At 42.3% G+C, this 27,017-nt stretch overlaps 2 protein-coding genes across 6 annotated transcripts in view; one reads left to right on the plus strand and one right to left on the minus strand.

Moving 5' to 3' along the window:
• LOC148329930 (golgin subfamily A member 7B-like) overlaps positions 1-27,017 on the minus strand; it is a 178,079-nt gene that overhangs the window by 38,479 nt on the left and 112,583 nt on the right. The window lies entirely within an intron of this gene.
• On the plus strand, positions 3,743-17,183 carry sfrp5 (secreted frizzled-related protein 5). The gene is made up of 3 exons (XM_088305572.1): positions 3,743-4,678; positions 11,737-11,814; positions 15,002-17,183. Exons 1-3 carry the CDS (start codon positions 4,120-4,122, stop codon positions 15,328-15,330), a joined length of 966 nt encoding a protein of 321 aa, XP_088161698.1. The 5' UTR covers positions 3,743-4,119; the 3' UTR covers positions 15,331-17,183.

Consider the following 27,017-nt stretch of genomic DNA (forward strand, 5'->3'; position numbering starts at 1 on the left):
GGCCAAATAGGCAAAATTTGTTTCCCCGTAGTAAAAAAATGTCGAAAGCATCACCCCCATAAAACCATTTTAATTACACTAGTTTGTCTTGCGTATCATTTTAGCTTCACTGTTCATTTATTTTAAATTATTTAATCTTTAATAAATGTAATTGATATATTTAATTAAATTATTTGTCATATTGCAATCTCGCTGTACACTGAGTACAATGACAATAAAGCGCATTCTGATTCAGATTCTGAACTGTAAAAACTATGAAAACAAAGGAACATTTTCTCTTTCTTGGACTTCTTTTGTGATGCAACCATTAGGAGGAAGTGAAACTATGATAACTAATTAATAAGAAATAATGGGGAAAAAAAAGCCACCTTTCTTGTGACCCAACATTTATTGATGACAGCAAAAGAACCAGAAATGGAATTTCGTGACCAAAGTGATCATCCATCGATTAATCAAATAGCAATTTCATACGCTAATTTTTTACCAAGATGAGGTCAACATAAATAACATCGGCAAAAAAGGTGAGCAGTCTTACTTGATTGTTGTTTTATTAGACTAAAACTCATCTAAACTTCTAATTATATTTGTACGTATTGCACTTGCATGGCCAATAAATTGTTACTTGCCTGCACATTGAAGACAATATTTTCGCATGTATAAACAAACCAAAAGCTAAGCACACTTAAATAAAGGTGCATGGAAAGGCATTCATTCCTCCATCTTCTTGTGTGGTTTGCATTCTTGTTTTGAGGAGGGCATAACTGAATGACACACACACCCCCCCACACCCCCACACGCACCCCCTCCCCCCCACACACACACCCCCCCACACACACAATTGCAGAGTCCTTCTTTTGAAAGCATGCTAAACCTCTCGGCTCAACAATACAGACTAGACCTCATCTTAAAGCCCTCATCCAATCAGAGGGCAGGAAAGTGAAGAGTGGAATTGATTGGCCGAGACAGCCATTGTTGATTGATTAGCATGGAAGAAACTTTTGTTAGTTCGGCACTGTGTCTGTATATAGAGGAAACGCTTGAGCAGTCTTAAAATAGGTCACCACCCGTGCAAAAAAAAAAAAAAAAAAAGAGATTGTGAGCCGTGTGTCCCACCACCCCACGGGAGACGAAGGTCCGCAGATTATTAGCCGTGAGTAGTATTGATTAGTTGTGGTTCAAAGGTTAACAGAGCAGTCTGAAAAGCAACTTGCGGGAACATGAAGACGGAGGCAAAAGGCCGGGTCGGACGGTGTGTGTGTGTGTGTGTGTTGGGGGGGGTTGTTCACGTGTAATTAGGCTGAACTTATCTAAAGCAAACCTTCATTTCAATGCGAAGAGCGATGCGTTCATTAAGAGTGACGACGACACGCTAGGGGGGTGACTTCACCGTCTCGTCTTGCCACGGCGCAGCAGGTTCGATTCCCAACATGGGGGGGGGGGAATTCAGCACAAATCAATAAATCAACAAAAGGGATCTGACGTGGCGGGAGCTTGTTCAACACAAATACACACGACCACTTTGGGAATGCCGTAGTTCCGCAAATAGAGGAGTAAAGTTTATTTACTCAACGGCAGACAGGGCAGGCCTTTAAACTGCATATGTTGGGAATTAAATGAAACCCACTTCCAAATTTATGACAAAATGAGGCAGACTGGATGGAAGATAAACATTGATGCACACAACATTGTGGAGTGGCCACGCAAGCCTCCAATAATTGACATTGTATACATGCTGCTGTTTTGGTCGGCAACAGTATTCAAATGGGGTTGCTAATTCTCAAACAATCATTGTGTCAACCGACAACGTCATTTACGGTTGCCATGTTTTGGGGAAAAGGGAGGTGTTTATTTGTCTTAAACGAATAACTTGAGTAAAATACGAGGAGGAGATGATAAAAGATATGACTTGAATGGAGGAATTTCTCTCCTTTTGGTGTGTTGGACTTCAGTTTATTGAATTAAACAGACTGTCTGTTTTCCTTTGGAGTCATTTTATCTCCCACACGACAGGGAAAGAACACGAGCACCTGATCATGTGCTCAGATCAGTTCATCTCATCCAAACTCCAACTGTTAGCTCGCGCCGCCTCCCCGGGGTCTTTTTGTTGATTCTGGCACATTGCACAACAATCATTTAATTTTATTTCCACCAGTATGGCCCAGATGGCAAATTCAACAATGTGCTTTCTTGGGGGGAAATGTCATCAAGCAGCAACTTGATTATTTACAACATGAAGATGCATTTGCAAGATAGTGGAACTGCGAATTGAAGTGACCTTTTCCGATGATTTGCAGCCCGAGTGGAAGCCTTTGCTGGCATCGCTTTTGATGACAGTGAGCCAAATGTGGCGGGCCGCGAGCTGGTCCAGGTTGCAGGTCACTTGGAGCCATACTGTTAACAAACCCACTCGGAGACTCCACAAGCATTTCCTCGCACACGAGTTTGTTTTTTTCCCACACCGATTCTGTCCACGTGAAAAGCATGCACATGATGTCGAATGCATACCAAAGCAACAGGTGGCAATAGAAAAAAAAATAGAAGGTAGACAAATACTGATGAATTAGGGAGAAAGGGCATTATACGCGTTGACTAAAAGTGAAATATCATGACACCCGAATGAACAAACCAAAAAGATGTTCTGGTGATGGCACTTTCAGGGATGTCAAACTCTTTTTCTTGTCATGGGCCACATCACAGTTAAATAAATGTATGATCGCCTCAAATTGCACGAACAAAACAAAATGCTGACGAACCAGTTTATGAAATAAAAGGCTCGCAAAAACTGTTCAAATATGATTAGCAATATATTTTAACTCACTCACTCCCAGCTGAGAAAAAAATTGATCTTTGACGTCTTTAGCCGTCAATGGTAGTAAATGAGTTAAGGGGATTTGGTAACAGAAAATAATTGCAATAGCTCAATGGTTTTTTTTTCAAAGTGAAGAAAAATTGCAATTTTGGGATTTTAACAAGAAACATCACGGGGATGTGCACAATTTACTTTTGTGGGCCACAGAAAATTAAATGGCGGGCCATATCTGGCCCCCGAGCCTTGAGTTTGACACCTGTCCTTTTGGAAAGCAGAAACCTGGCGAAAGTCATGTGAGAAAAGCACCGATGAATTGAAGATAATAAATACAGGCTAGTCAAGGGTAAAATCAAATAAATGGCAGATAAGTGAGAAAAGTGCGAAATGATTCAAAAGAAACATGCCAAAAAACATTCAAACAGAATGATGGAAAATCTTGGCTCTTGCCAAAAGAAAGGTCTGTTTTCATATGCATACAAAAAAAGGCAAAATCTACTTGATAGTGCATGCAGCCTCGTGTGTGTGTGGGGGTGCGTTTGCGTGTGTGTGTGTGTGCGTGCGTGTGCGTGTGTGTGCATACGAGAGGCCTTCATTGCCAGACTCCCGAGCGGCTAATGAAGTGCGCAGATTTGTTATGTGCGCAGCGACGTGCTACATTGCGCAACCCTCTGACAAAGTAAGACAGCAGGAATGGTGCAGATGCATGACAGACCTCCTCCGACGAAGACGGCAAACGCGTGCGCCCGTTTTTAAAACACAAATACAACCTTGCGAAGGGTTTGTTCTCACTCTTGTTTCAGAGGAGGGGTTTGCTGGCGGATCCGGGTCAGGAGGGCCGTTCCGAACGGCGGTGGGAACCTCCTCCTGTGTCGCGATTGGCCCGGCTGGGTGCGAGTGAGTCGAGGGGAGGCCAGTGAGAAGGTGACTGGACGGCAAGGCTGCTCGGGGTAGGGGGCAGGCCGCCTGAGGACCTTAAAGCCTCGGGACTCCTCATTCGAAGCACAGAGTGATACTGAGCGAACAGGGAGCAGGGTGAGCGTTTCACAGGAGAACTTATCAAGTAAGCGCCGTGTGCTGCCCCTCCCTTGACTTGTTACCTGAGGCCGTGCATACACACACATCCACGCGCACACACACGTACAAGCGCACACGGGGAGAGAGGTGCATCTGAGAGCTTGGAAAACTGACTCTCCAGCAGCGGAGAAGGAATTAAAACTTTTTGGGATTACAGCGGGTGCACTTGATTGACTTTTTGGGACACCTTGGATACAATCCTCCTGAGTTGTCGGTCAGAACTCGCAAAGAAAGGTATGGCACGGGGACAAAAGAGCTCCAGGTGGGCATTCACCCAGCGCCCCTTCCACATGGCACTGGGCCTGCGGCTCCTTTCGCTCCTCCACCTCCTCGTCAGCGTGTCGGCCGCAGACGAGTACGACTACTACAGCTGGCAGTCGGACAACTTCCACAACGGCCGCTTCTACACCAAACAGCCCCAGTGCGTGGACATCCCGGCCGACCTGCGGCTGTGCCACAACGTGGGCTACAAGAAGATGAGGCTGCCCAACCTGCTGGACCACGAGACCATGCCGGAGGTGAAGCAGCAGGCGGGCAGCTGGGTGCCGCTCCTGGCCAAGCGCTGCCACGCCGACACCCAGGTCTTCCTGTGCTCGCTGTTTGCGCCCGTGTGCCTGGACCGGCCCATCTACCCGTGCCGATCGCTGTGCGAAGCCGTCAGGGACAGCTGCGCACCCGTCATGGAGACCTACGGCTTCCCCTGGCCGGAGATGCTGACGTGCGATAAGTTCCCCATTGACAACGATTTGTGCATCCCCATGCAGTTCACCGCCAACCACGCCACCCAGCCGCCAGGTACGCAAATGCCAAAAGTCCAATGCGCAAATTGATGCTTTTACTCACATGTGTTAGAGCAGGTGTGGGCAAAATACGGCCCGGGGGCCACATGCGGCCCGTTAAACGTTTTAATCCTGCCTGCCGAACATGAAAAAAATGAAATGATTTTATTTTTAGTTTTATTTTCAAAATACTGTTTTTTTTCAAAGACTTATATTTTGTTGAAATGCTTTCGTTCATTTACAAATTTTGATTGTGACTCCAATTTTTCACGAAATTTGCTGATTGCGTTTTCATCTTTGTGATTCACAGTGTCTACATTTTTGTAATGAAACCATTTTTCATTATTTATTCAAAATTACAGAAAGGCAAGAATTTGGTTCACATGCTGAAGTTTCTGTCCAAATTTGAATACATTTTTGAACAGCAAAAATATTGCAGAGAAAACAAAGTTAGTATTTGTGTAGATTTTTCTCTCCAAACTGGTGCCGGAAAATATTTCTCTTAATCATTCTTTGACAAAGGCGCATGAATTTTAATGGCAACAGCCCCAACCGTACTGCAGTAAATTGTAAAATTATTCAATATTAATTTCCTAATGCAAAAAAATCCAAGCCCCACAAAACTGTCGAGGGATGCTCCATGTGAGGAAAATGTTCCGTTTTGTTGAAACTATAGTCTATAAATCATAACGCAAAACGTAAAGAGCTTAGCGAAATGGCTTGCCTGTGATATTATCCTCTCGCTCCCATTTTCTTGTTTACAGAAGTCGCACAACTCAGCCGGCAGTTTTGAAAAAGCAGGCCATTTCTGAAAATGCAATGCAATACTTTGGCTTCCTGCCTCAGGTTGATGACGGATGACGTTTTAAGTGAGACGATCCAGAGTAGGTCAGTGAGGAAGACAGGAGCAGGGAGAGGTTAGAAGGACAGCGTTCTTTCGTAAAAGTGTTAAAGGCGGGCTCCCCGCCATCGCTACACGCCTCAGGCCCGGCCTGAGGCGGACTCAGACGAGGGGTCGGAGACTGAGAGACTCCAGCTGCCGGATTGTTCAGTGAGTTAAGACGAATGGACTGTTGCGTTCGACAGCTTCACTGGAAAGGCGACACAGCTTTATCGGTCGTCGTCCATCAGGAGACGATCAATCAAGCCGGCAGGTGACGGGATGGAGAGAATGTCACGAGGTGTCCATGACTGACGAACGACACCGAGGCTCTGTTCACACTTGTTTTTTTTTTTTTTTTTGCATTCTCTCGTTTGAATGAACCGCAGATGAACTCGGTCTGTTTCCTCTTGGTTTGACTTAATTTCACGCGATAAATTAATTTGGAAATTAGCGAATCAAGTTGGATTGCTTTCGATCAGAATGGATTGCGGCAGCTAGTCGATTCGATGGTTTTTTTTTGTTTGTTTTTTTTTTCCGCTACCAGACTCGTCCTTTATCGTACGGACTTTTGCCAATGGAATGGCGGAGAGGAGCTGCCGTGTGTTGTGTGTTTCGAAATCCTCAGCTCACTGTTTACCTTTCCCAAAGCCACACCCCGGAAACTGGCCAATCACAGTGCAGCAGGGTACAGAGGTCTGACACCATTTTGGGTCCATTTTTTCTTTTTTAAACAGGGGAGGCAAAAAAAAAAAAAAAAAATAAATAAATCAAAAAAAGTTTTTTCCAAATTTCTCAGCCAATGCAGTTGTTCGCATAGTCATTTGAATTTGTTCATTTTTTTTTATTTTGGTAGAAAATGCTCACGTGCAGCCTCATTGCAAGTCATGGTGCAAACTCATCTGACTTCATTATTTAAGAAATTTAATTACAGTGAACGTTCGCAAACTCGCAAGTCAGAGCTACACTTTTGGGGTCCACTAGATTTTTAATGGGAGGGTTTCTCTCTGAATGTTCTGAACTCCTGTTTCAGCGCCGGTGTTGAGCAAAATAACTCACCACAGTGGAAGTGACTATGTTGCGACACGCACCCTTGACAATTCTAGCATGCCAGTGCACTCAGGTGCTTCAAGATCAATTTGATTAAAAAAAAAAAAAAAAAAATCCCTATAGTTGCACCTTTATGACACCAACATTTTAACTATCCCATGACTTAACACACTGAAGTTTTTTTTTTTAAAATGGAAAACATCGATGATAAGACTCCTTGAAAGAGGTAATAAATCCAACAGAGAAAAACCTTTGAGAGAGAGTAACCTAAACATACAATGGAGTGTGTGTGCCGGGCTACTTGGGCAGCCTGTTGACAATAGCGATGAGTGCTGCGAGGGGGGAGTGAAGGAGACTGATGGGAGTCTGTCAACAGCGGAGGAGTTGGGGAGTCTCACCCCCCCCCCTTTTTTTTCCTTCTTTGTTTCAGTCTACTGTGCCTTGGTAGCCAGCAGGCCAATTAGCAAGGACGGCCAATTAGCGCGCTCCCGCTAATTAGTCGACGAGACGGGACAGAATGGGAATGAGTGCGATTGTCCCGGGCCAAGAGACTGAGAGTGAAAGGGAGGAAGCGGAAGAGGAGGAAAAAGTCTTTTTTGAAATAAGGACTCACTTGAGGCAAAAGCTTCATTGTTGTCATGTCCGTTAATGACTTCAAGTGCCTATTAGCATCTCTCATCTGCTTTATGCTAAATGAGTGCGCTTTTATTATGTTTATTCTTTTGAAATGAACAAAAGGCTTTCATAAAGCTGAAAAATTAGCTTTGACGCTACGCTCGGGGATTCGGCAAATGAGAGTCGGTAAAACCCCAAAACGTCGTTTTTAGCCCCGTCAATCAACTTGTGTGTGACTTATCTTGGCTTTTAATCAAAAGTGTTCACAGCCAAGTGACAGCAATCCCACATAATAACAGTGGGAAAAGATTCTGCGGTGAATTTATGCCGAGCTGACTTATTCCATTAGGGAAAATGGCCACGCTGTTTTTATAGGATGGGCCTCAACTATGTGACATGATGCCTTTGCGGCTCTTGTAAGCCATTCTTAGAACACCGAGGAACTTTCTTCTGCCACCTTCCTCGAAAACAAAACAAGCGGGGAGGACTAACAAATCAGAGCGGCAGCGCTCCATTACAGGGAGGAGGCAGTGCAAATATGTGCAAAGATCATATCAAGCCCAAAAATTGGCTTGTATGCTTAAACAAGTACATTACATACTATATGATCAACGTGCCGATTAAATGCGTGTATTCGAAAGAGAGGGAACCCAGATCACTTTCTGCCCGTAGGCTGACATTTTGAAAAGAAACACAAATTCTTAGAGGAGCATGTGAGACATCCCCAGGACACACACACACACAGATCTATTAGGGTAAAAGGAGCTCATCCAAGAATTTTTCTCACCAAATTGTTCGCTGAAAGAAAAATAAAGTGGAATGTGAAGGCGGGTGGTGCACACACACACACACACACACACTGACACACAATCTACTAACCTGGTTCCATCCTCAAATCGGATCACAGCCTGACCAGACTTTTCATTAGGTACCCATCCCCCCCACCCCCCCAATCGAATGGACCTCAATACAAGAGAGAGAATAACAGCTCATTTCTGACTGACAGTTCAGGAGTTAGCCGAATGATGTTTCGGTTTATCGCTTCACTTTGCACACAAGGAGTACAAAACAACAATCATAAGTACTTTCTCGTAAGCACTTTAGGGAGTTATTCGTCCTTTTTTTTTTACAAGCCTTTTTGAGGTTCAAACACTGCTACGAACGGTCCGGCCGTATATGACATGACATCAAATCGATTTCAGCAGTGTTATGTCATGTTTCCGTTGAACCGAAGACAAAACAGATGCTGTTTAACGATGTGTTTATTATTGTGCTTGTAGTGGGTAAAAGTGTTAAACAGCTGCAGTGCAGAATACAAAATGTGGTTGTGATGATCACGATTGGAGCTCTATATTTTGGTCGAATACAAAATGATCATACATAATCAATTTTATATTTATATATATGTAAATAACATATACGCCAACTGCAAGTGTGAGGAGGCCAAATTGAAGACTCGTTCACTGCCAGCCCAGGTAAAACGAACGTACTTTTTGGCGTCTATACCCGTCAATGGCATTGAATGAAATAAATATCTGTCTATATTGTAGGCTTCTGCCTCTAAATTGTCGGCCGATCTCTCGGGGCAAAATGATAATTAAACCACAACAATCGCAAAAATTGGCTAGCCCACCGGGTATCTGCCCAGTACGCCAAATGGCCGATCCTGGTACTGCACAAGTTCTGCTTCGATACCTAACAGGGTCTGCCTCTGCAGTGAAATGACAGTGCACGCGTTGTCTAGTCGAACCTGCGAGGTGTCAAAGACATTGTCTGTCCTGTCAGAGAGTATAAATTACAACCATGCTGCCTGGAGTAAGACTGTCAGCTCCCTGGCAGCACAATGGCCGCTTCTCATGTGGCCCTGGCCGCTACGCTTTGAAAGGGAAAATATGATCCATGGAAAACCACCTTTAGAAAATGTATTTTCTTTCTTGGGATAGAATTCCTGCAGATGCAAGAAGCGTGCTGCATTTTAGGGACTACCCGGGGGGTCCGCCAGAAGCCCCCCCCACACTCTTGCTTCCCTTACTCGTATTCTGTCTGTTTGCATGCTCCATTTAAACAGATGTGAGGCCTTCCAACTTAAATCGCATGCTTCGTTGCATCCCCGGCACAGCTCCGTTTTTTTTTTTATGTCATAAGCGTTGTTGCTCATAACTTGAAGAGTTCCAATGAGAGCGTGAGCCACACATCCTTTCAATGGAACAGAAAAAATCATGCGAGGCTGCGGCACAAAAAGGATGAGGTAGAAGACATGTCGAGGGATCCTATGACAACATTGTGAGGTCTGCTCATCTTTTGTTTGGGAGGTCAGTGGAAGTGCATTTTATGCGATTTCTGCAGATTAAGCATCGTTACTACAACTTTATACAAATCCTCGTTATCGTAGAGAGTAGTTTCAGTCAATATAAATGATTTAAAAACGATGCATATATTCCTGCGACAATGACTTCATGGAAACGCTTTACTCAAACTTTTTCTTCATTTACACAATATTGGAATCGGACCACGACTGCACTAAACTTATGGTTTATGAGTGGGAGCAGTGAAAATTGCAATCAATACTCCACAAAAATAAGAAAAAAAAATGGCCCACATTAGTTGTCGATGCCAATTGAATCTATAGTTTTAAAGAAAATAAAAGGATTATTAAAGAGAAATGCAGCTTAGTAACAAGCTCATCATCTCGACTGGAACGCTATTTGCCATTACAAATTCCATCCGAAATCATTTACCGCATGTGGTATGACTTCACAATTAAATGCATCTGAGGGAGTGCTCCTGTTTTAGTTAGCAACAAGTTCAAGAAGGTTCAGCGGTTAACTCTTCAATGTCCATGAGTGAAGTCATTAAAGTTAGTACTTTTTTTTTTTTTTATTTTGGGAAATTTATTTGAGTGTGGTGTTTATTTGTCTCAAGCCAATGGCTAGACAACTAACTGAGATACGGCATCTGTTAGAGACTGCTTTTGGGTCACGGTGAGTATCTAACCATGTCCGTCTGATTCCCAGCATACAACAAAAATAAACACAATCCATTGCTATGCATGGGAAAAATGATGCACATGACAAGCGGAGGTTGTCCAAAACTGATGACAAACTGCATCGAACGGGCACACAAATCACTGGCACGCACATCAATGGACAGCGCAAGTGACATGATGCCTCAGACAGACGCCACATTGCAGGCATCCAAACGTTGCGTTCCGATCCAAACTCTTTAACTGACACAAACGGGCCTCCCGCCAACACGCCAACCTCAAGGGAACTCAGATGAATTACAGCAGAGCCAGAATAAGATGTAACTGCTTCATTCCAAACAGACACAACTAGACTTTTTTGGATTTGTGTGTGTGTGTGTGTGTGTGTGTGTGTTAATGTCCCTGCTCCCTTGTGGGAATGGATGGCAAATGCAAAATTGACATCGGAATATGTGGCAAATGGGGTTTTAATTCAGCATAGGAGAAAGTGGCAGTTAGTCGACTCAAGACTCCCTCCGATGTATTGGTTAGGGGGTTCACCTCGCCGCGACCCGAGCAGCGAGGCATGCTACACTTTGACCTCTCTCATTATCTGGCCAGACACTGAGGTTTGGGCTGGGGTGATAACCTTTGAGCTGTGACTTTTAACCCCACTGTGCAAGCTCGGTGTGTTTACATGCGCGTCTGTAAACGTGTGACAGGAAGACTTGGAGGTGGAGAAAGCGGAAATATGTGGGATATTACGCTGAGGCAATAAAAAAAAAAAAACGAGATGAAATCACACCCTTTTGCTTTCTGGTTGCCGTGTACATTGACCGTGGTACCCATGTTTTCATTACATTCTCCTGCCATGGTCTCACACATTCCCAGACACAGTAATAAAATTCAAATAAAATTCAAATCAAATTAAATTAAAATAAATAAATATATATATAAATGTATTATATATTTATGAGAAAAAATGTTTCATCATTTTTACTATTATTATCATTATTTATTTATTTTTAGGATTACAATTATATTTTTAATTATAAAAAGCAAACATATAGAATGATTAAATTGTGCCACAAATTCAAAAATACATTGCATGTAAAATTACTCTTGTAATTATAATATACATGTCTATTGCCCGATGTTGGTACTTGATACAGTCAATAAAAAAATAAAAGAAAGAAAGACTAAATGTAAAAGTAACAAAATTTGTTGTTTCACAATAAGCATGTTGATATTCTCCTGCTGACGTGATTACGTTCAAGACCACACCTTTGCCACCAAAATACGCACAGTCCCAAATTCAAGCCTTTTTCTGCAGCGTCATTTCAGAGCAAACATCGTTCAGTCTGCTGGAGTGTGTAAGACTTGCACTGCAAATCGCTTCCGACAGGGAGGGAGGGGACGTTGCTCCAGAGGACTCGGGGCCTAACGATTTCTTACAGACGCAGCCTTTAGATTTGAGCTATTTTGACCTTCAGAGCGCCTAATGAAACGTGTAATTGTGCTCTCTGGAGTCATCGTTAACATGTCGCTTTTCATTCTTTCCCCTCAGTGTCAAAGGTGTGTCCCCCGTGTGACAACGAGCTGAAAGCAGACAACATCATGGAGCACTATTGTGCCAGCGACTTTGGTAAGAGTTGCAGCAGACCTCAGACTTGGTGGCAATGTGGACAAAAGTGTGTGTGTGTGCGTGGGGGGAGGGGAGGGGGGGTGAATATTTTTGTCTTCTGTATTCAGAAGCATCTCTGAGCCTTTGACAAAAAAAGAGGCAAAAGCATTGCCTTGATTTTCTCTATTACTCAGAACTTGACATCAAAAGTTTTATTTAATTAAAACAAAATCTACTCAAGAGAAAATAAATTGAGATTTATTTAGCGTATTCTCTGAACTATAGAGCGCCCCCTACCGGTGACAGAAAAATCCACAGAAAAGCCGCGCCCTTGTATTAGCCGCGTGGTTCAAATTCGAGGAAAAAAGTAGCGGCTTTTAGTCCGGAAAATACGGTATATGATCCCACAATGCAGAAATTTGCATTCATACAGAAATTCAGGTTCAACTAACTTTCTTATGAGAGGATGTTTCAATGAAAGAGTCCCAATGCCCGCTCAGCACCATTTTCCAAACTCTTCTAACCGCAGCTACATATTCACTGTAATGACCACCGCATGAAGCCAAAGGATAATAAATCCATTATTCCGCCTCACTGAGATTTATAGTAGATTTGATACTTAATCTGAGCTTTCGCATCCACTATTCCAAGCATTTTCGCACTAAACTTAAAATGGCGTCTCATAAACGATCAAACGTTTTCAACGGCAATACGTAATTAAAATGTTACCGGATCGGGCGATGAAAACCATATTCTCCTCAAGGCTCTCGGCTCTTTAAATACGTTCCCCAGTATGTCATCTGGCGACGGCACGCTCACCTATAAAATGGTAATAAGAGCCATCACACTGTAAATCATATTTGCGCACATCCAAACAAGCGCCGCAAAGTACGTCTTCGTCATGATTCTATCCGCTCTAATAAAAAAATGGTTTGGCTGATTGATAGCAGCATTACAAATCACTGTCCAACCGGGGATCAGAAAGCATCGCAGGGATTCTTCGAGGCCATTTCAATGAAACATGAGCAAGAAATTCCTCTGGCTATTCATGTATGCCTCTGGGTGACAAATGAGGCGGGAATTCCACGAGTATACAAAGCGAAATGAAGACGGGGATGGACTGCGATGCTATTGTAATAGCGGATTGTGGTTTGATCTCACACATGATCAAATATCGCTTGAAGTCTTTTCAAGTCTGTTTCATGTTACCGTCATTTTCATCTGATCTCGTTCCCCTGCATTCTTTGCATGAACTTTACAACATCTTTTTGAAGCAATTTGTCCTTTGGATAGTATTTAGTGGTTACGGCTTTATGAATAGTACAGTACCGTATTTGTGACATCACGTCATTGATATTTCATCCCTTACACCAGGGGTGTCAAACTCATTTTTGTGGACGGGCCACATCATAGTTCTGGTTTCCCGCAGGCGGCCATATAAATGTATCACATACATAGAGAAAAATGATGAAAAGCCAGTCGGTAATTGTTCGACAATTTTTCAATTTCTTTTAAAAGGGGAGGATTGGTAATAAATAAATAACAATATCTCATTTGTCAATGTTGTTAAAAGTCAAGAAAATGCGCAAGAAACCGGAAGTTGACGCACATGATTTCCCCTTTGCGGGCCACATAAAATGAAGTCGCGGGCCAGATCTGGCCCCCCGCCCTCGAGTTTGACACCTGTGCCTTACACAGACTAAAAAGCTATATTAAGCTCTCATTTCGACCTGAATCTATGATTTTCACACGACTAAGCCACAGACGTGTAGACACACAAAAGATGGGAATCTGACAGCACATATGAGGCCGCGCCGCACACACATTCCACCTCGTAACACGCTATCTCCTCACATGCAGCGCACACATATCAGGAGATGTTTATGGAACAGTAGACTGGCAGACGGGGAGCAAAATGGCCGTCGTCCAAGCAGTCCACGGCAATGCCGCTCCACGACTCCCGTGCCTCCGCCTTTGCCCGGCCCGTGATTAATTTCAGCTGTCAGAGCGTTCGCCCAGAGGATTCCTGTCTCGAGTGGTTGGCAGCTTCATTTTGCTCTCTCTCTTAACAATGCGCTTCTAAACACGAGCCTCGATGGGTGGTACGAGTCGGTACTTCATTAGATCGATCGAGTCAAGCCTTCTCGGTCCGACCTCTGCATTCTTTGCCCGAGCGCTGCTGCATTTTTGCCGTCAAAAGGCATGACTGCACGTATAAAAAGATAAACCTACAATAAATCTAGGTGAGATTTGGAGAGATCAGGAATTCTATTCTGGAAAATGTATGTAAAGAGACCTTATTACACACGTCCTGTGTGACCTTCAATGGCTTCTTGTCATATTCAAATACAAATCTACTGCAAACCTTTTTTTGATAAATGCTCTGAGCCCCCCCGCCAATTCATAGCCCATTCATCGGCCAATTTTTATTTTTTTTTTAGCCTCGAACAAGGCGTACGTAACTAGTTTTCATCGAGGGCCGAAGTAGAGTAATGGTTGCCCTCATCGAATCTGTCATAAGTGCACTTGACGTAAGATTCTGTTATTTAAACAGAGCCACTAGAGGATTCCGAACTACTTCTCAAATGTTCCTTTGAGCTCTGTAATGTTAAAGGCAACGTATACAAACGCAGCCAAAACGGCAAATGCGTCATGCGTTATCCTTCAACATAAAAACCACCCACTCTCCGCCACGACTATAAATAGCATTTTTGGAGTAAAAAAAAAAAAAACCTACACCATAGCGTTAATACTCGCTGCGCACAATGAGCAAGGAGAGTGCCACTGCCAACTACTGGAGTGGATGTGCAATTACACTCTATTGTAATACAGGAGAAAAAAATCAAGTCCCCCGGGTTCACTCGTGCCCCCCTCAACATCGCCCCCCTATTTGAGAAGCACTGACTTAGTCAGTTGTCATGAATAAGATGTGACCTTTAACAGCCATTTTGGTTTCATATTTTAACATAGCTGTAAAATTAGTCATTTGATGGTTCTAATATGACGATTAGGCTAAAAATGCCTAAATACTTAAAGTGTACTCAAATATCACATTATTAGTTTGACAGTCTGTGAAAGCACATGTACTGTTTATTAACAAGCTAACGCTGGTCTTAGCTAAGCCGAAGGAGGATTTTGATATCTTCCGTGGTAGAACGACTCTCCAACGACAATCAGCTAACTGATACCTCCTTGTTTTTCTTTTCAGTCCTAAAGATGAAAATCAAGGAGGTGAAAAAGGAGAAAGGTGACAAGAAGTTGATCGCAGCCCAGAAGAAGAAGAAAGTGCTGAAACAGGGCGTGTTACGGAAAAAGGACCTGAAGAAGCTGGTCTTGTACATCAAGAATGGGGCCAACTGCCCGTGCTCGCAGCTCGAAAGCCTGGGCTCCAACTTCCTCATCATGGGCCGCAAGGTGGACCAGCAACTGCTGCTCATGTCCATCCACAAATGGGACAAGAAGAGCAAGGAGCTCAAGTACGCCATCAAGTACATGAAGTCCCATCAGTGTCCGACCTACCACACCGTCTTCCAGTGATGCAAATCGCGGTCCTCACGACTCCACATGCTCATGATTGACTTTTACACAATCCACCCTTCATTCCACAATCCCAGAAAACGCGGTCCAAAGACTGTTGCGTAAAGCTTTCATTTCCCCAGCTTTAACATTAAATGGCAATGGGGTCATACGTTTTTCTTTGTTTTTTTTTTATTTGTTTTTTGTGTTCAGTAATACAAGGAGGCTGCTCTCGTGACAATTTATTAGGATTTTGCACAAAATGTAATCGTGGAGGCCTGTATTTTTCGTTGTCTTAAATAGCTTTATTTTCATGTTCAGGCATTTTATATGAAGAGGCCAGGACACTGAATCTTCTAAAACAAGGCAGACGCATGTTTCAATTTAGTTCACGAAGCTCAAGCTAACCCAAACCCAAACTGTAATTTCTGAAAACTAATGCTAAGCTAACCTCTAATATTAGCCACATTTACCCAAACGCCCCATCCCAAAACCGTTAACCAAAGTCTATCCCCTAAAAGCCTCACTTTACCCTACCCAAATTTGTAATGCTAGTACAGCCTCAAACACTTCCTTTAATCATTGACGCTAGCCTTAGCCGCTAATCCTCGTCTGACTGAGCGTTAGTCGAATGAATGTCTGGTTTGTCCTGCGACACAGTTTCAGCTCTAACTCTTTCCGTCACTACACCTGCACAAACACAATTTAAGCCATGTTATGATGTGTTTTATTCATTTTTTTGGGGCACAGATCAAGGCACACGCAATTAATGGAACCACTTTGCTGTCAGCGACGTCTTTTTTTTTTAGCATTACCATTCCGAGTAGACAAACAGCTGGAATCTCATCACATTCCCAGACGCACATTGTGACACTTATCTTTGACCTTACTTACATGATAAGAGATTAATTTGTGCCCAATTTAATATTATCTGCTTTTTTGGTCAACATTTTTCACAAAGCGTTGATGAGGGGTTTTGGACCAGAACGTTTTTTTGTGTGACGTGGCGTTGACATTGAAGTATGTTTTTTTTTTTGTTTGTTTTTGTTTTGTTTTTCTTTTTGTGCTCCTTCCTACTAAATCATCACGAGAACACGCCAAATTGAGTGTAACACTTGTACAATATTTGACAGCAGTTTATACAGTTTGACATTAGAAATGCAAATAGGAGCTGGAATTGTCCGAATTCCAGTTGATTATGTAATGCCTACAGAGAGAATGAGGGAGGTTTTTTTTTAATTGCAGAGGAGTGATTTGCTAAATGTGGACTGTACGGCACAAAGCTTGCAAGCAGACCGTGTATTGGCAGCCCACGTAGATGATTTGAATAATGCACGAATTAGGTAATTCCCATGCATAGATGATTAGAAAAGCATTTCTTCCCATTGAGGATGAAGACGGGGAGAAGGAGTAAGTTAGCGCTGAGAGACAAATTGACTGGACGGTGCTGCCATCGACTATTCTGTGGCCTGAAAGATGGAAACTTCCGTCTTTTTTGAAATGGAAGAAAAAGAAAAGTTCCTGAGAAGAAGCCAAGTAAAGAGACTCTGGACGGAGCCGACTATGTCACCTGGACTCATTGTTTTTTTTGGGGGGGCGGGGGATTTTTTTTTCCTTAAATGTTTTTTTTTTTTTTTTTTTTTTTTTTGTACTTCAGTGTTTCATTTTTCTGTGGTATAATAGCAAAATTGACATTTATACACATAATACAAACAAAAAAAAAATCTACTATTCTCGTCGCAATAAAAGATGCAATTTAACCATGACAATATATTTTTTAATCAGTTAACCTGTAAGTAGTTCTGTTACTGAAATACACCCGTGTGTTGCAAAATGTAAATGAATAAAGTATATTTGAAATTTTTTAAAGAAAATGTATTGGAATTGTGTTCTTTATTTACATTTACAGACTTCCAGCATGTCAGACTCGTCATCAAGTAGTTGACCAATCAATCAGCTTTTAGAAGTTACTCTAAATTGGGTGGGGTAAACTGTAAAAAAAATAAAAATAAAATAAATGAAAAATACAAAATAAAAATAAGTGCAAAATATTTTTCTTTTCTTTTCATACTATTTTAAGTTTAATTTATTTATTTATTTATTTTAGATTTTGGAACCGTCACCATGCATGATCTCATATGACGTTTTAAACTTCGGACCGGAGAAGAGCTGAAGGATTAATTCAGTAATACATTTTCTTTGGCTTTTCTCTGTTGAGTGGCAAAACATTTAAGCCTTAAAATTGAATTTATTGCAATAACAGAGCTGGAGTACAAAAAAACAGAGGCGTCGCTCACCACTCTGTCATGGCTGCTCAGTACAATATGGCTTCGTCAAACCGCAAAGTCAGCTATGTTTAGATATTTGTTTTCATTTGAAAGTACTGCACTTAATCTTTTTTTTCAATATTTTTCAGTGTTTGTGCTAACAGTAAGTGGCCGTCACATTCCTCCACCATAAAATGACTTTGTGGTCATCCAGCATACTTGTGAGTTAATTAGCCATTATTACGAGGCCAATTTTCACCAACACAGCTATGCTTACAATCTGAAAATGAATCTTTCCGGGATGCCAAAATTTCCAGAAAAGCTCAGTGTCGTTATTTAAATTTCTAACCGAGAGGGTGACGCCACAAATGGGCTCCGCCTCCTGTCGGCCGGTCAAGAGTTGCCTCAGAAGCCTGTTAGCTCAGAAGCTGGCTAGTGACTAGTGCCTCGCATTGTGCGGTGGAAAGCCCTGCTGCAGTCCGGTGGGATATATTTCGGAGAGGTGAAGCAGCATCTATTTTTCAGATGGGCATTATGACTTGTGCCTTCGAAACGCTACGTTTACTGGATTTTTCATCGCTTGGAAATTTGCTTGCGATGCCAAAGCCTGATCAATGATAAATGAGTAGCAAATGACATTTTCTTGTGCGTATAAGTGTCTGTGAAAATGCAGAAAATGAAGATTGCATGAAGCTCAGGTGGTAGAAAAAAGGTGAGCGAAATGAGGGGGTGGAAAGTTAGCCTGCTCCCACCCCACCCTCCTCCAGACACACACACACACCCCCACACACACGCTAACACCCATCAGCACCTCCTAAGAGCTCACATATTGTGGTTTATTAAGGGCCTGATGAAGGAGCAGAACACACACACACAAACACGCACGCGCAAATAAAAAAATGCACATATGTTCCTCCTTCCTGCGAGACTTTAACTAAAATTGATGTTAATTTGATAAAATAAACAAAGCGTAATGTTAGAAAAATACTGCAGAAAAGCAACCTCACGCACACACACAGTTCGGATTTTCCTATGTAACCCAAGCCGCTTTGTGGTACGTGAATCGACTTGTGAGTGACATCCACACACACACGCACACACACACACCTACTGTAATACAAACTGTACGCGTTCACATAAAGAAAGCACGCGCAAAGCTCATATATATATATATATTGTATATATAAACACAAGTTGCACACAGAAGAAAGAGCATATTGTCCGTTTTTATTGCAGCGAGCAGATAAGCACAGTGGAATAAAGAAAGGCCTTCTGTCTGGCTGTCGTCGGCGCTAACTGGCATCCATTAATCTGAACTGCCACACAAACAGAAATGCATATTAAAGTCATACATTAAACCCGTCTCCACATCCATGTGCTTATTACTCATTGTCGTAATTCTGCCTTTTTCGGTGGGGGATGAAACCCAAGATTCATGTCAAGGAAGCATTCGGGAAACTTAAAAGTTTCTGTGACTCTCAGTGTTCCTCAACGTTAGCAGAGAACCATTAAAGCTGATTTAGACGGTATGCCAACATCATTTGGGTTCACTGGACCACCTTGTCTGCAGGAAGGGAAGGAAGTCTGCAGTGGAATCGGAGCATGCAGGCACAGGGCCTTGTATGGACAAAATACTGTATGTCACACATTGTCGTGTCTGTATATTAGCTAAGTGGCAATATTCACGAGTAGTCGAGGAATCATTCTCAAATGCTGAAGTCAACACTACCTTGCACATGTGGTATGCACACGGCGAAGGAGTTTTAGTCCAGAGTTTTGCTGTTTGGACTGCACTTTTTTTTTTATCACCTTGAAAATGGTTTCGGCACGCATTTATTTTCCAGGTCCTGTTTACCATCACAATTATCCAATCACACCTCTCAGGTGAGATGAAAGGTGGGGGTCACTGTATTGGCTAGTACCCGAAACGATGGTGTACCTCTGGGCTCCCTACAGGAGCCACTGACATTCTCTATTAATAATTGATAGAGCCTTCAGAAAATCACACTAAAGCAATTTTATCCGATTTTATTCCCGCGTGACAAACACATTTTTCAGTCACGTGATCGAATATGTACCGCCGCGATATGAAGTAAAGCACAAGTGATCAACTATCAACGTGTCATCCAACATTTATTACGATTGCATTTGACATCGAAATGCACTACATTGAAATGAGATGTTTAGCCAAAATAGTAACAAATCTCACAGTGTAAAAAAAAAATGGGTGCGAGCTTTGAATTTATCAAATCATCTTTTATTGGGGAGGTGTATCTCAACCCAAGAAGAGAGGGACTGAAACGGAGCCACGAAAGGCAAGAAAACACCCAAGCTGCCCTCTTGGAACGAGAAGCTTCGGAAACAATCGCACTGTGTCTGCAGTGGAAAATTAATAAATTAGTTCGGGTGAGTCCCACGGGAAAAGGCTCCTGCAGCCATCTGTGGATGCCATCAGTGTGTCCCAAACCTGCCGTTTCCCCACTGAACCAACATGTCAGTGTGAAGATTTACAGCTGCATGGAAAACACACAGACACTGCTGCTGCACATCGTCATAAAATGAAACATCGCAACATTCATACACATGCCAGGATGCACTGACAAACAACTCGTCACGAACAAAGAAGAGGAAGGACGTCTTTCTTGTTTGTGACACATGTACTTTTGGTAGAGTGATTGGACTCTTACAGATGTGCAAGTCTTTGGAAACACAAGCATCGGTCAATGAATAAATCGGTTTGCGTGTCACAGATACGACATTGCAAAGGTGAAGGTCGTGCAGGCAACGAGGCTGCTAAAATCGTGCTCATTTATTAACCGCTGGCCTTGGGTCATTTTTCTTTCATTCTTGACAAAATGCGATAGTCATTCTGGATTTGGGAAGGTTATTTTTCTCTGCCGTTTTTTTTATTTTTTTTTATTAGATGTTGCTATTGTACCCAGAAGTATTTGGTCATATGAACCCTTAACAACAGACTCATGCAAAAAAAAAAATGCAACCATTTTCTATACGGTCTATCGGTCATGGGTGAGCTTCGGACAATAGAGACAAAACCATAACATTCACATTCACACCGACTGATATTATAAAGTCTTCAACGAAGCTAACACGCATGTTATGCGATGTGGTAGGAAGTCAAATTTCTCGGAGAAAATTGAATAAGCAAGCACAAAATGAATTTGAAAAAAATGATTATTTTTCCCGAATCCGAAAGTAACTTAACTCATTCACAAATAGCTGAGTAAAAAAAAAAAAAAAAAAAAAAAAGTATCTTTGACGTCGTTAGTCGTCAATGGCAGAAAATGAGTTAATGATCACCTTACGTTATACGACGATAATTATTCCGTTATACAAATACGGAAAACACGTACGTACGTATAAGTAAGCACCAAGATATCATTGAGAATGTACCGGAAATGTGAATGACATTTTTATTTTCCAAAGTGTACAAGACCAAGCAGTGTGGCACTTGTTGCAGCTCTTTACAAACAACATCGAGTCATTGCAATCATCGTTACGGTTCATTTTTTTAACAAGTCATCTCTTTAAGCCTGCGTAATCCCCACTGACTCTTGGGTAACACATTTCCAAGTCTTAATCCGTTTTTACACTCTTGATGAGCAGCTGCGATGCGTGATTTATTTCCTTAGCCTTTATTTGACAGTAAAAGATAGTTGTCTCATTACTAACCCCTCTTTTGCGAGACACTCAAACATCCGCCAAGGTTTGCATGTGCAAACTCCCCTGACATTCGTTGCACAAGCCACTGAAATAACGCAACACGTCTCTTTTACAACGGCGGGACTCAAATGTCTCCTTCCAGGTGGCTGAAGCTACAACAGAGCTGATCGGAGTTTTTGGATGGAAAATATGATTTATGTGAAAATGATGCATGAAATTCAATGACAGGTTGGGAGGAAAGCAACACACTCGGCTATAAATTAACACACATTTGCATCAGGAGCCTAAATGCTCCCTGGTGACTTTGTACTTGGTGCCAATTCGGACAGCAAAACCGCAATCCTATTAATCATCCTATCACTCACCAACCAAAAAAACAGTCTGTACTTTCTCCCGTTGCCCGAAACAATAACCCCATACCAGGACCAGGTCCAAGCAGCAATCTTTTGGACCGCTTCATCCCACTTGGACTGTTTATGGTCAGAAGCAATCCAACATTTGAAAAGAGCAGCACATGTTTGGCATAGCTGCGATCTTGGCCAAGTCTTTTTTTCACTGGAGGTTGCTTTCATCATAAAGGTTTTGTTGCTTTGTAACACGGGATGTTAGGACTGTGTGGTCTGGGTCAGGTTGAGCCACCCCCGGGATGTCGAAATTGAAATCAACAAACTGACCGCCGAGACAGAGAGCAAAAACAGGTGCTTAAGTAGAATAAAAGCATTTTGGAACGCAACATTTACCGTAGATGCTTGCGTCTTTAAGTGGAACACATAAACAACAACAATTCTGCTGACAGACATCAAATCTGCAACATGTATCAACGCTACTGCCAAACAGTTGTTTTTGCAATGCGTTGGCGTGATGCTTGGGCTTGGGTGAACAGACGTCTAGATCTGCCTGGACACGTCCACTATTTGACATCTAAAAATAGCGTGCCGCAGGATTTGCAAATCATCAGGGACTTTGTGATATTAAGATGCATATTCTCATTACTGGAAGGTGACAAATACAATGGACATTTACATAAACACGTGGTGGGATCGGACAGAAATGGCTGGTGAAGCAGCATGTGGTTCAGTGCACAGTGCTATGGTTGCATATTTCATTCCAAGTAATATATCGAATAGTAGATGGTAGTTTCCATTGCGCTGGATGATGGTTATTGAGAGTACCGTATTCTCCAGACTATAAGCCGCAGTTTTCAATGTTGAAAAATATGAGTCATTTATTGCATGTACAGAACGATTTCGTACTGTGAATGCACATAAAGAGATTGTTAAAACAGTGCCTTTTAACATGTCAACAACTTTGCTAATTAAAACAGAACAGACCCAAGAGAAAAAATAAAATAAATCAAGATTTATTTCGCGTATTTTCTGAGCTATATAGCGCCCCTACTGGTGAAAGAAAAATTCACAGAAAATCCGCACCGCTGTATGAGCCCCGCATGGTTCAAAATCGAGGAAAAAAATAGCGGCTCATAGTCCGGAAAATACGTTAATTCATTGCACGGGCCAAAGATGCCACAAATGCGTACGAAGGCACTCAAGTTTTATGCAGTCAACGTGTCACCAGGCCACACCCAAAATCAAACTGGAAAACTGAAAGAATAAAAATTTTAACTCTATATCTCCACATTAAAATACTACATAGTTCTCATTCGATGCCAATGTTTTCATCAAGTCTCTTCTAACAAGTATTTACCATTTATTTAGAACCAAAACTGAATTGACTTTCAACAATCATCATGCCAGTCAGTGCTGCAGCACAACTTCATCATCCACCTTGCAAAATGGAGCCAGATGTAAAACATTCGCCCTATTTTCCAATTCTGACCTTACATGATTTTGGAAATGTTTTTGATCCATTCTGGATGGAATGAAAAGATTTAGTGTTGCTCCCAAATGGATTTCTGGCCAAGACCAGCACAAGTTATTCCGGTCAGATCAGTTTTCTATCCACATACGCTCAACCTTTTCTTTGCCCTTTCCCCAAGGCTTTATTTATTCTTTTCTTGATCGCTGCTGTCATTTGTTTATCTATGCATGACTGCATCTGTGGCTCTTTTTTTTTTTTTTCGCAGGGATCACAGATTAAAGGATGATGGACAGAAGGCAGAACTTCCTGGAAGATGTCATTAGGCTTCATTGGATCCATGTGCGAGTTTGCGATTGAACCAACGAGAGCACCCAAATTCCTCGTATGTTTTATTTTCAATTGGGGAACCACCTAAATGTCAACGTCAATAACTTTGTCAACTCTGAATTTCGATGACATCAGCAGTATTTACGGCCGCACGGGGGTGGAGATGGCGCAAATTTAACAAAAGCACGTGCGGCTAAAAACATTTAAATCAATCAAATCACTGAAGTCATTGCGCTTTGGATTGATAAAATTCACTTTCCAGTCAGACTGAAGAAAAGTTCTTATCGGCAATCCAATCAGTGGAAAATGTGACTCATCACTTTGTAGACAAAAAAAAATCTTGATTTGACCAAATGATCATAAAGCATATTTAGGCTCACAAAGCTTTCCCCTTGTGTGTATTTTTGCGTCATGAAAAAAAAAAAGAAGCATGTCATGTGTTAAGCGGATAATGGAACAAAAACTCATTCGCAAATCCGGTTTAACAATGATGTCGCGTTCCAAGGCTGCACAGCGAAAGCTACCGAGATGCTTGATTTACAAACAGGTGCATACATACGAGTCGTGTGAAAATGCATCTGGCTTGCTCACCTCGCAAAACATACACAGTCCTTCATCTGAACCTCGTTCTTAATCTCACTCATTGAGAAGAGAAGCAGTCATCACGTTGTCGTCAACGTGAGGGACTAACGATGAAATGTGCGGCGATACTGACCTTCAGTATCGGAACGTGCTGGTTTCTCGCCAGTCTCCGCGGAGCCTCAAACTCGGCCTGTCAACGCCATCTTATAATAAAGAAGCCGTCATTTGGTACTTTGTGTTGGATATGCAGCGAGCTAGTTTGGCAGCCCAAGACGAAATGTACGCAATTAGGGTTTAAAAAGCCTGATCGTTCAGCGCACAGTGACACGGGATGAAATATGTAATCATAATCTTGCAATCAAAGACAGGTGGTGACAGACGTCACACAATGGAAGAAATTTGGAGAAACAACCTTACATAATTATGCTGCGTTTAGAAACCGACAATTAAATGTCTGTTCGACTGTTCGGGGGAAATAAAAACAGTTCTTAGATGCACTGCAAGGCAGAACAGACTCAAGAGAAAAAAAAAAATCCAGATTTATTTAGCATTTTTTCCGAACTATAAAGCGCCCCCAACAGGCAAAAGAAAAATCCACAGAAAAGCCGCACCGTTGTATTAGACGCATGGTTCAAAATCGAGGAAAAAAGTAGCGAATTATAGTCCGGAAAATACGGTAATCAAAAAATCTTTCCCTTTTCACGAGGAACACTTGGCCAACATCAAGTGGTTGACAAAGTTTGGACAAAAAGAAAATTCTTTCCCAATGAATGTATATTACGAATGAAAGGGGATTTAGCGCCCTTGTGTGAGCAGAATCCACATGGCCACCCAGCGGGATCTTTAGTTCTTACTCTGAATTGTCCGTTAGTCCTTCTTCCTGGAAGTTGACCCAATCAACTGCCTTACTGTTATCGCTCTCAAGCCTGGCCATTGACCGGCAAATCTCTGCTAATGTCGACACATAAAAGCCTGCAATGAGCTGTCCTTCCTGCATGTGTCATTGGCGAGGGGACCAGACCTGGAAGACTTTTTTCACGTTATACGCTAAATTAAGCGCTTTGTCACAACTGCAGCTGTTGTTAAAGTTGCGAAACAAATAAAGTTGTAGATTAATTAGTTGACGATTTCTCCACAATAATTGCTTGTTTGTCTTCCACTAACACTTCCAATTCCATCACTTCAAACTTTCCATGGATAAAATCATCCGAGCAACAAACAATGAAAAGCATTTTCCCCCCCCAAAATTTTACAACTCTTGTCAACAAATCTGTTGGAGTGAGTCAAGATGAAATTTAGCGCCCGCTATTTGGAACACTTTAAGATCACAATCTTAATAAATTACACACAACTAGTGATGGGGAGTGTTGGATTTTTGAGTCCTGTAGAGGGCACTGTTCGTTTAAAAAATGGCAAGTTGGTGTGCTTTCAGCCCAATGTTGAACAGAGAGCGCCATCTACAGGAGTCCAAAAATACTACAACTGGTTCATGAAGCAGATTTGAAGCTTCATTTACTCATCACTACACACAACCCATCCACCAACAGCTACAAAGATGCAATTTAGCACTCGCTATTAAGAATATTACAAAATCAGGCCCGTAGTGGAAAGCAAGAATCCATTATGTGCATACACACTCGTTTCGCAGTCTCAGAAGATCCATTGCCCCAAATCGAAATGGTAGTCTCGTGTCCGTCAGTTCTTAATATCTTTCATCATTCTCAACGAAGCAGAAAGTGGCTTAATGAGAAAAATGACACTACTCTGTAATTTTTTTTTTCACTTGTTTGCAGAATTTGAGTCAGTACGGAACTGTTGCAACTTCTCCAGAATCATCAGTGGATTTTCTGCGTTCTCTCCCTTTTTGTACACTCCAGTCCCGCTGTTAGTAGCAACGCACCATAAAAAGGAAATAAACCGCGAACATAAAGGACAAACTTCACAATTTTCTTTCCCGTTTGTTATCAGTCCAACATTGGAGAAGCTTCTATTGAGTCTCCCTTTCTTGTTTAAATCTTCATAAGCATGTTTGGAAGATTTACTGGGTCTTCTAACAGAAGTTTTGCTGGCCAACAGAAAATTTTCTGGCCTAATAAGTTCCAGATCACACGAGGAATGTAAACTTGGCTGAATCCAATGACTTTTTTAGCGTGGACGTCCACGTAGGGCAGTCTGGCCTTGACATTCCTCACCTTCCTTTCCTCGTCGCTATCGACCCGCCGACCTGCTGCTCGCACCTCTGTTGATGTTGAGGGACGAGTCAACAAATTAACCGTTTCCGATAGCAAACGCATCACACAACGCCCGACCTGTGCTGCATTGACTCATCTGGAGATTGACAGATAAGCTCGGGGATCAGCACACATGTACAATGTACACAGCGCGCCTCTGCACTCGTACACGCCTGTAATTAACCTCCGGGCTACACTCGGAACATACAAGTTTGTTTACCAGGCGCTAACACCACACCGTTAGGCAGTTCACAGCCAACTGCTTGATTTCATTGACGGCTCAGAATACTTTTACAAGTTTCTCCCAAGGCAAACAGCAACGCATTCACACAACAACATCAGAGGCTGTGAGCGTCTTTCACATCACCTTGAGCTGCCAGAAAGCAAGATTCGGCTCATTTAGGCATGCATGTCTCAGTTTTCTACTTGAAAATAGTATGAAAACAACAATGCGGGGTATGGGTACAGAAGGCTAAGATAAGGTTAGCGTGTTGAAACAATGAGGTTGCTTGACGCTTACAAAGCTAAGCTGATATAATTTTTCCATCCATTCACCCGTATCTGAGCCGCTTTTCCTCATAAGGGTCGCGGGCGTGTTGGGGCCCATCCCACCTGGCAAAGGTGGGGTACACCCTGGACTGGTTGCCAGGCAACCACAGGGCACACATAGATGAACAAGCATCCACGCTGGAATCCATTTTTGGAATGTGGGAGGAAATCGGAACACCCGGAGAAAAACCACAGAGGTACGGGGAGAACATGCAAACGCCACAAAGAAGCCCGGAGCTGGGATCGAACCCTG

The sequence above is a fragment of the Idiotropiscis lumnitzeri genome, chromosome 9, assembly GCF_059441095.1.
Source record: "Idiotropiscis lumnitzeri isolate Australia: NSW breed Sydney's pygmy pipehorse chromosome 9, RoL_Ilum_1.0, whole genome shotgun sequence".
NCBI lineage: Eukaryota > Metazoa > Chordata > Actinopteri > Syngnathiformes > Syngnathidae > Idiotropiscis > Idiotropiscis lumnitzeri.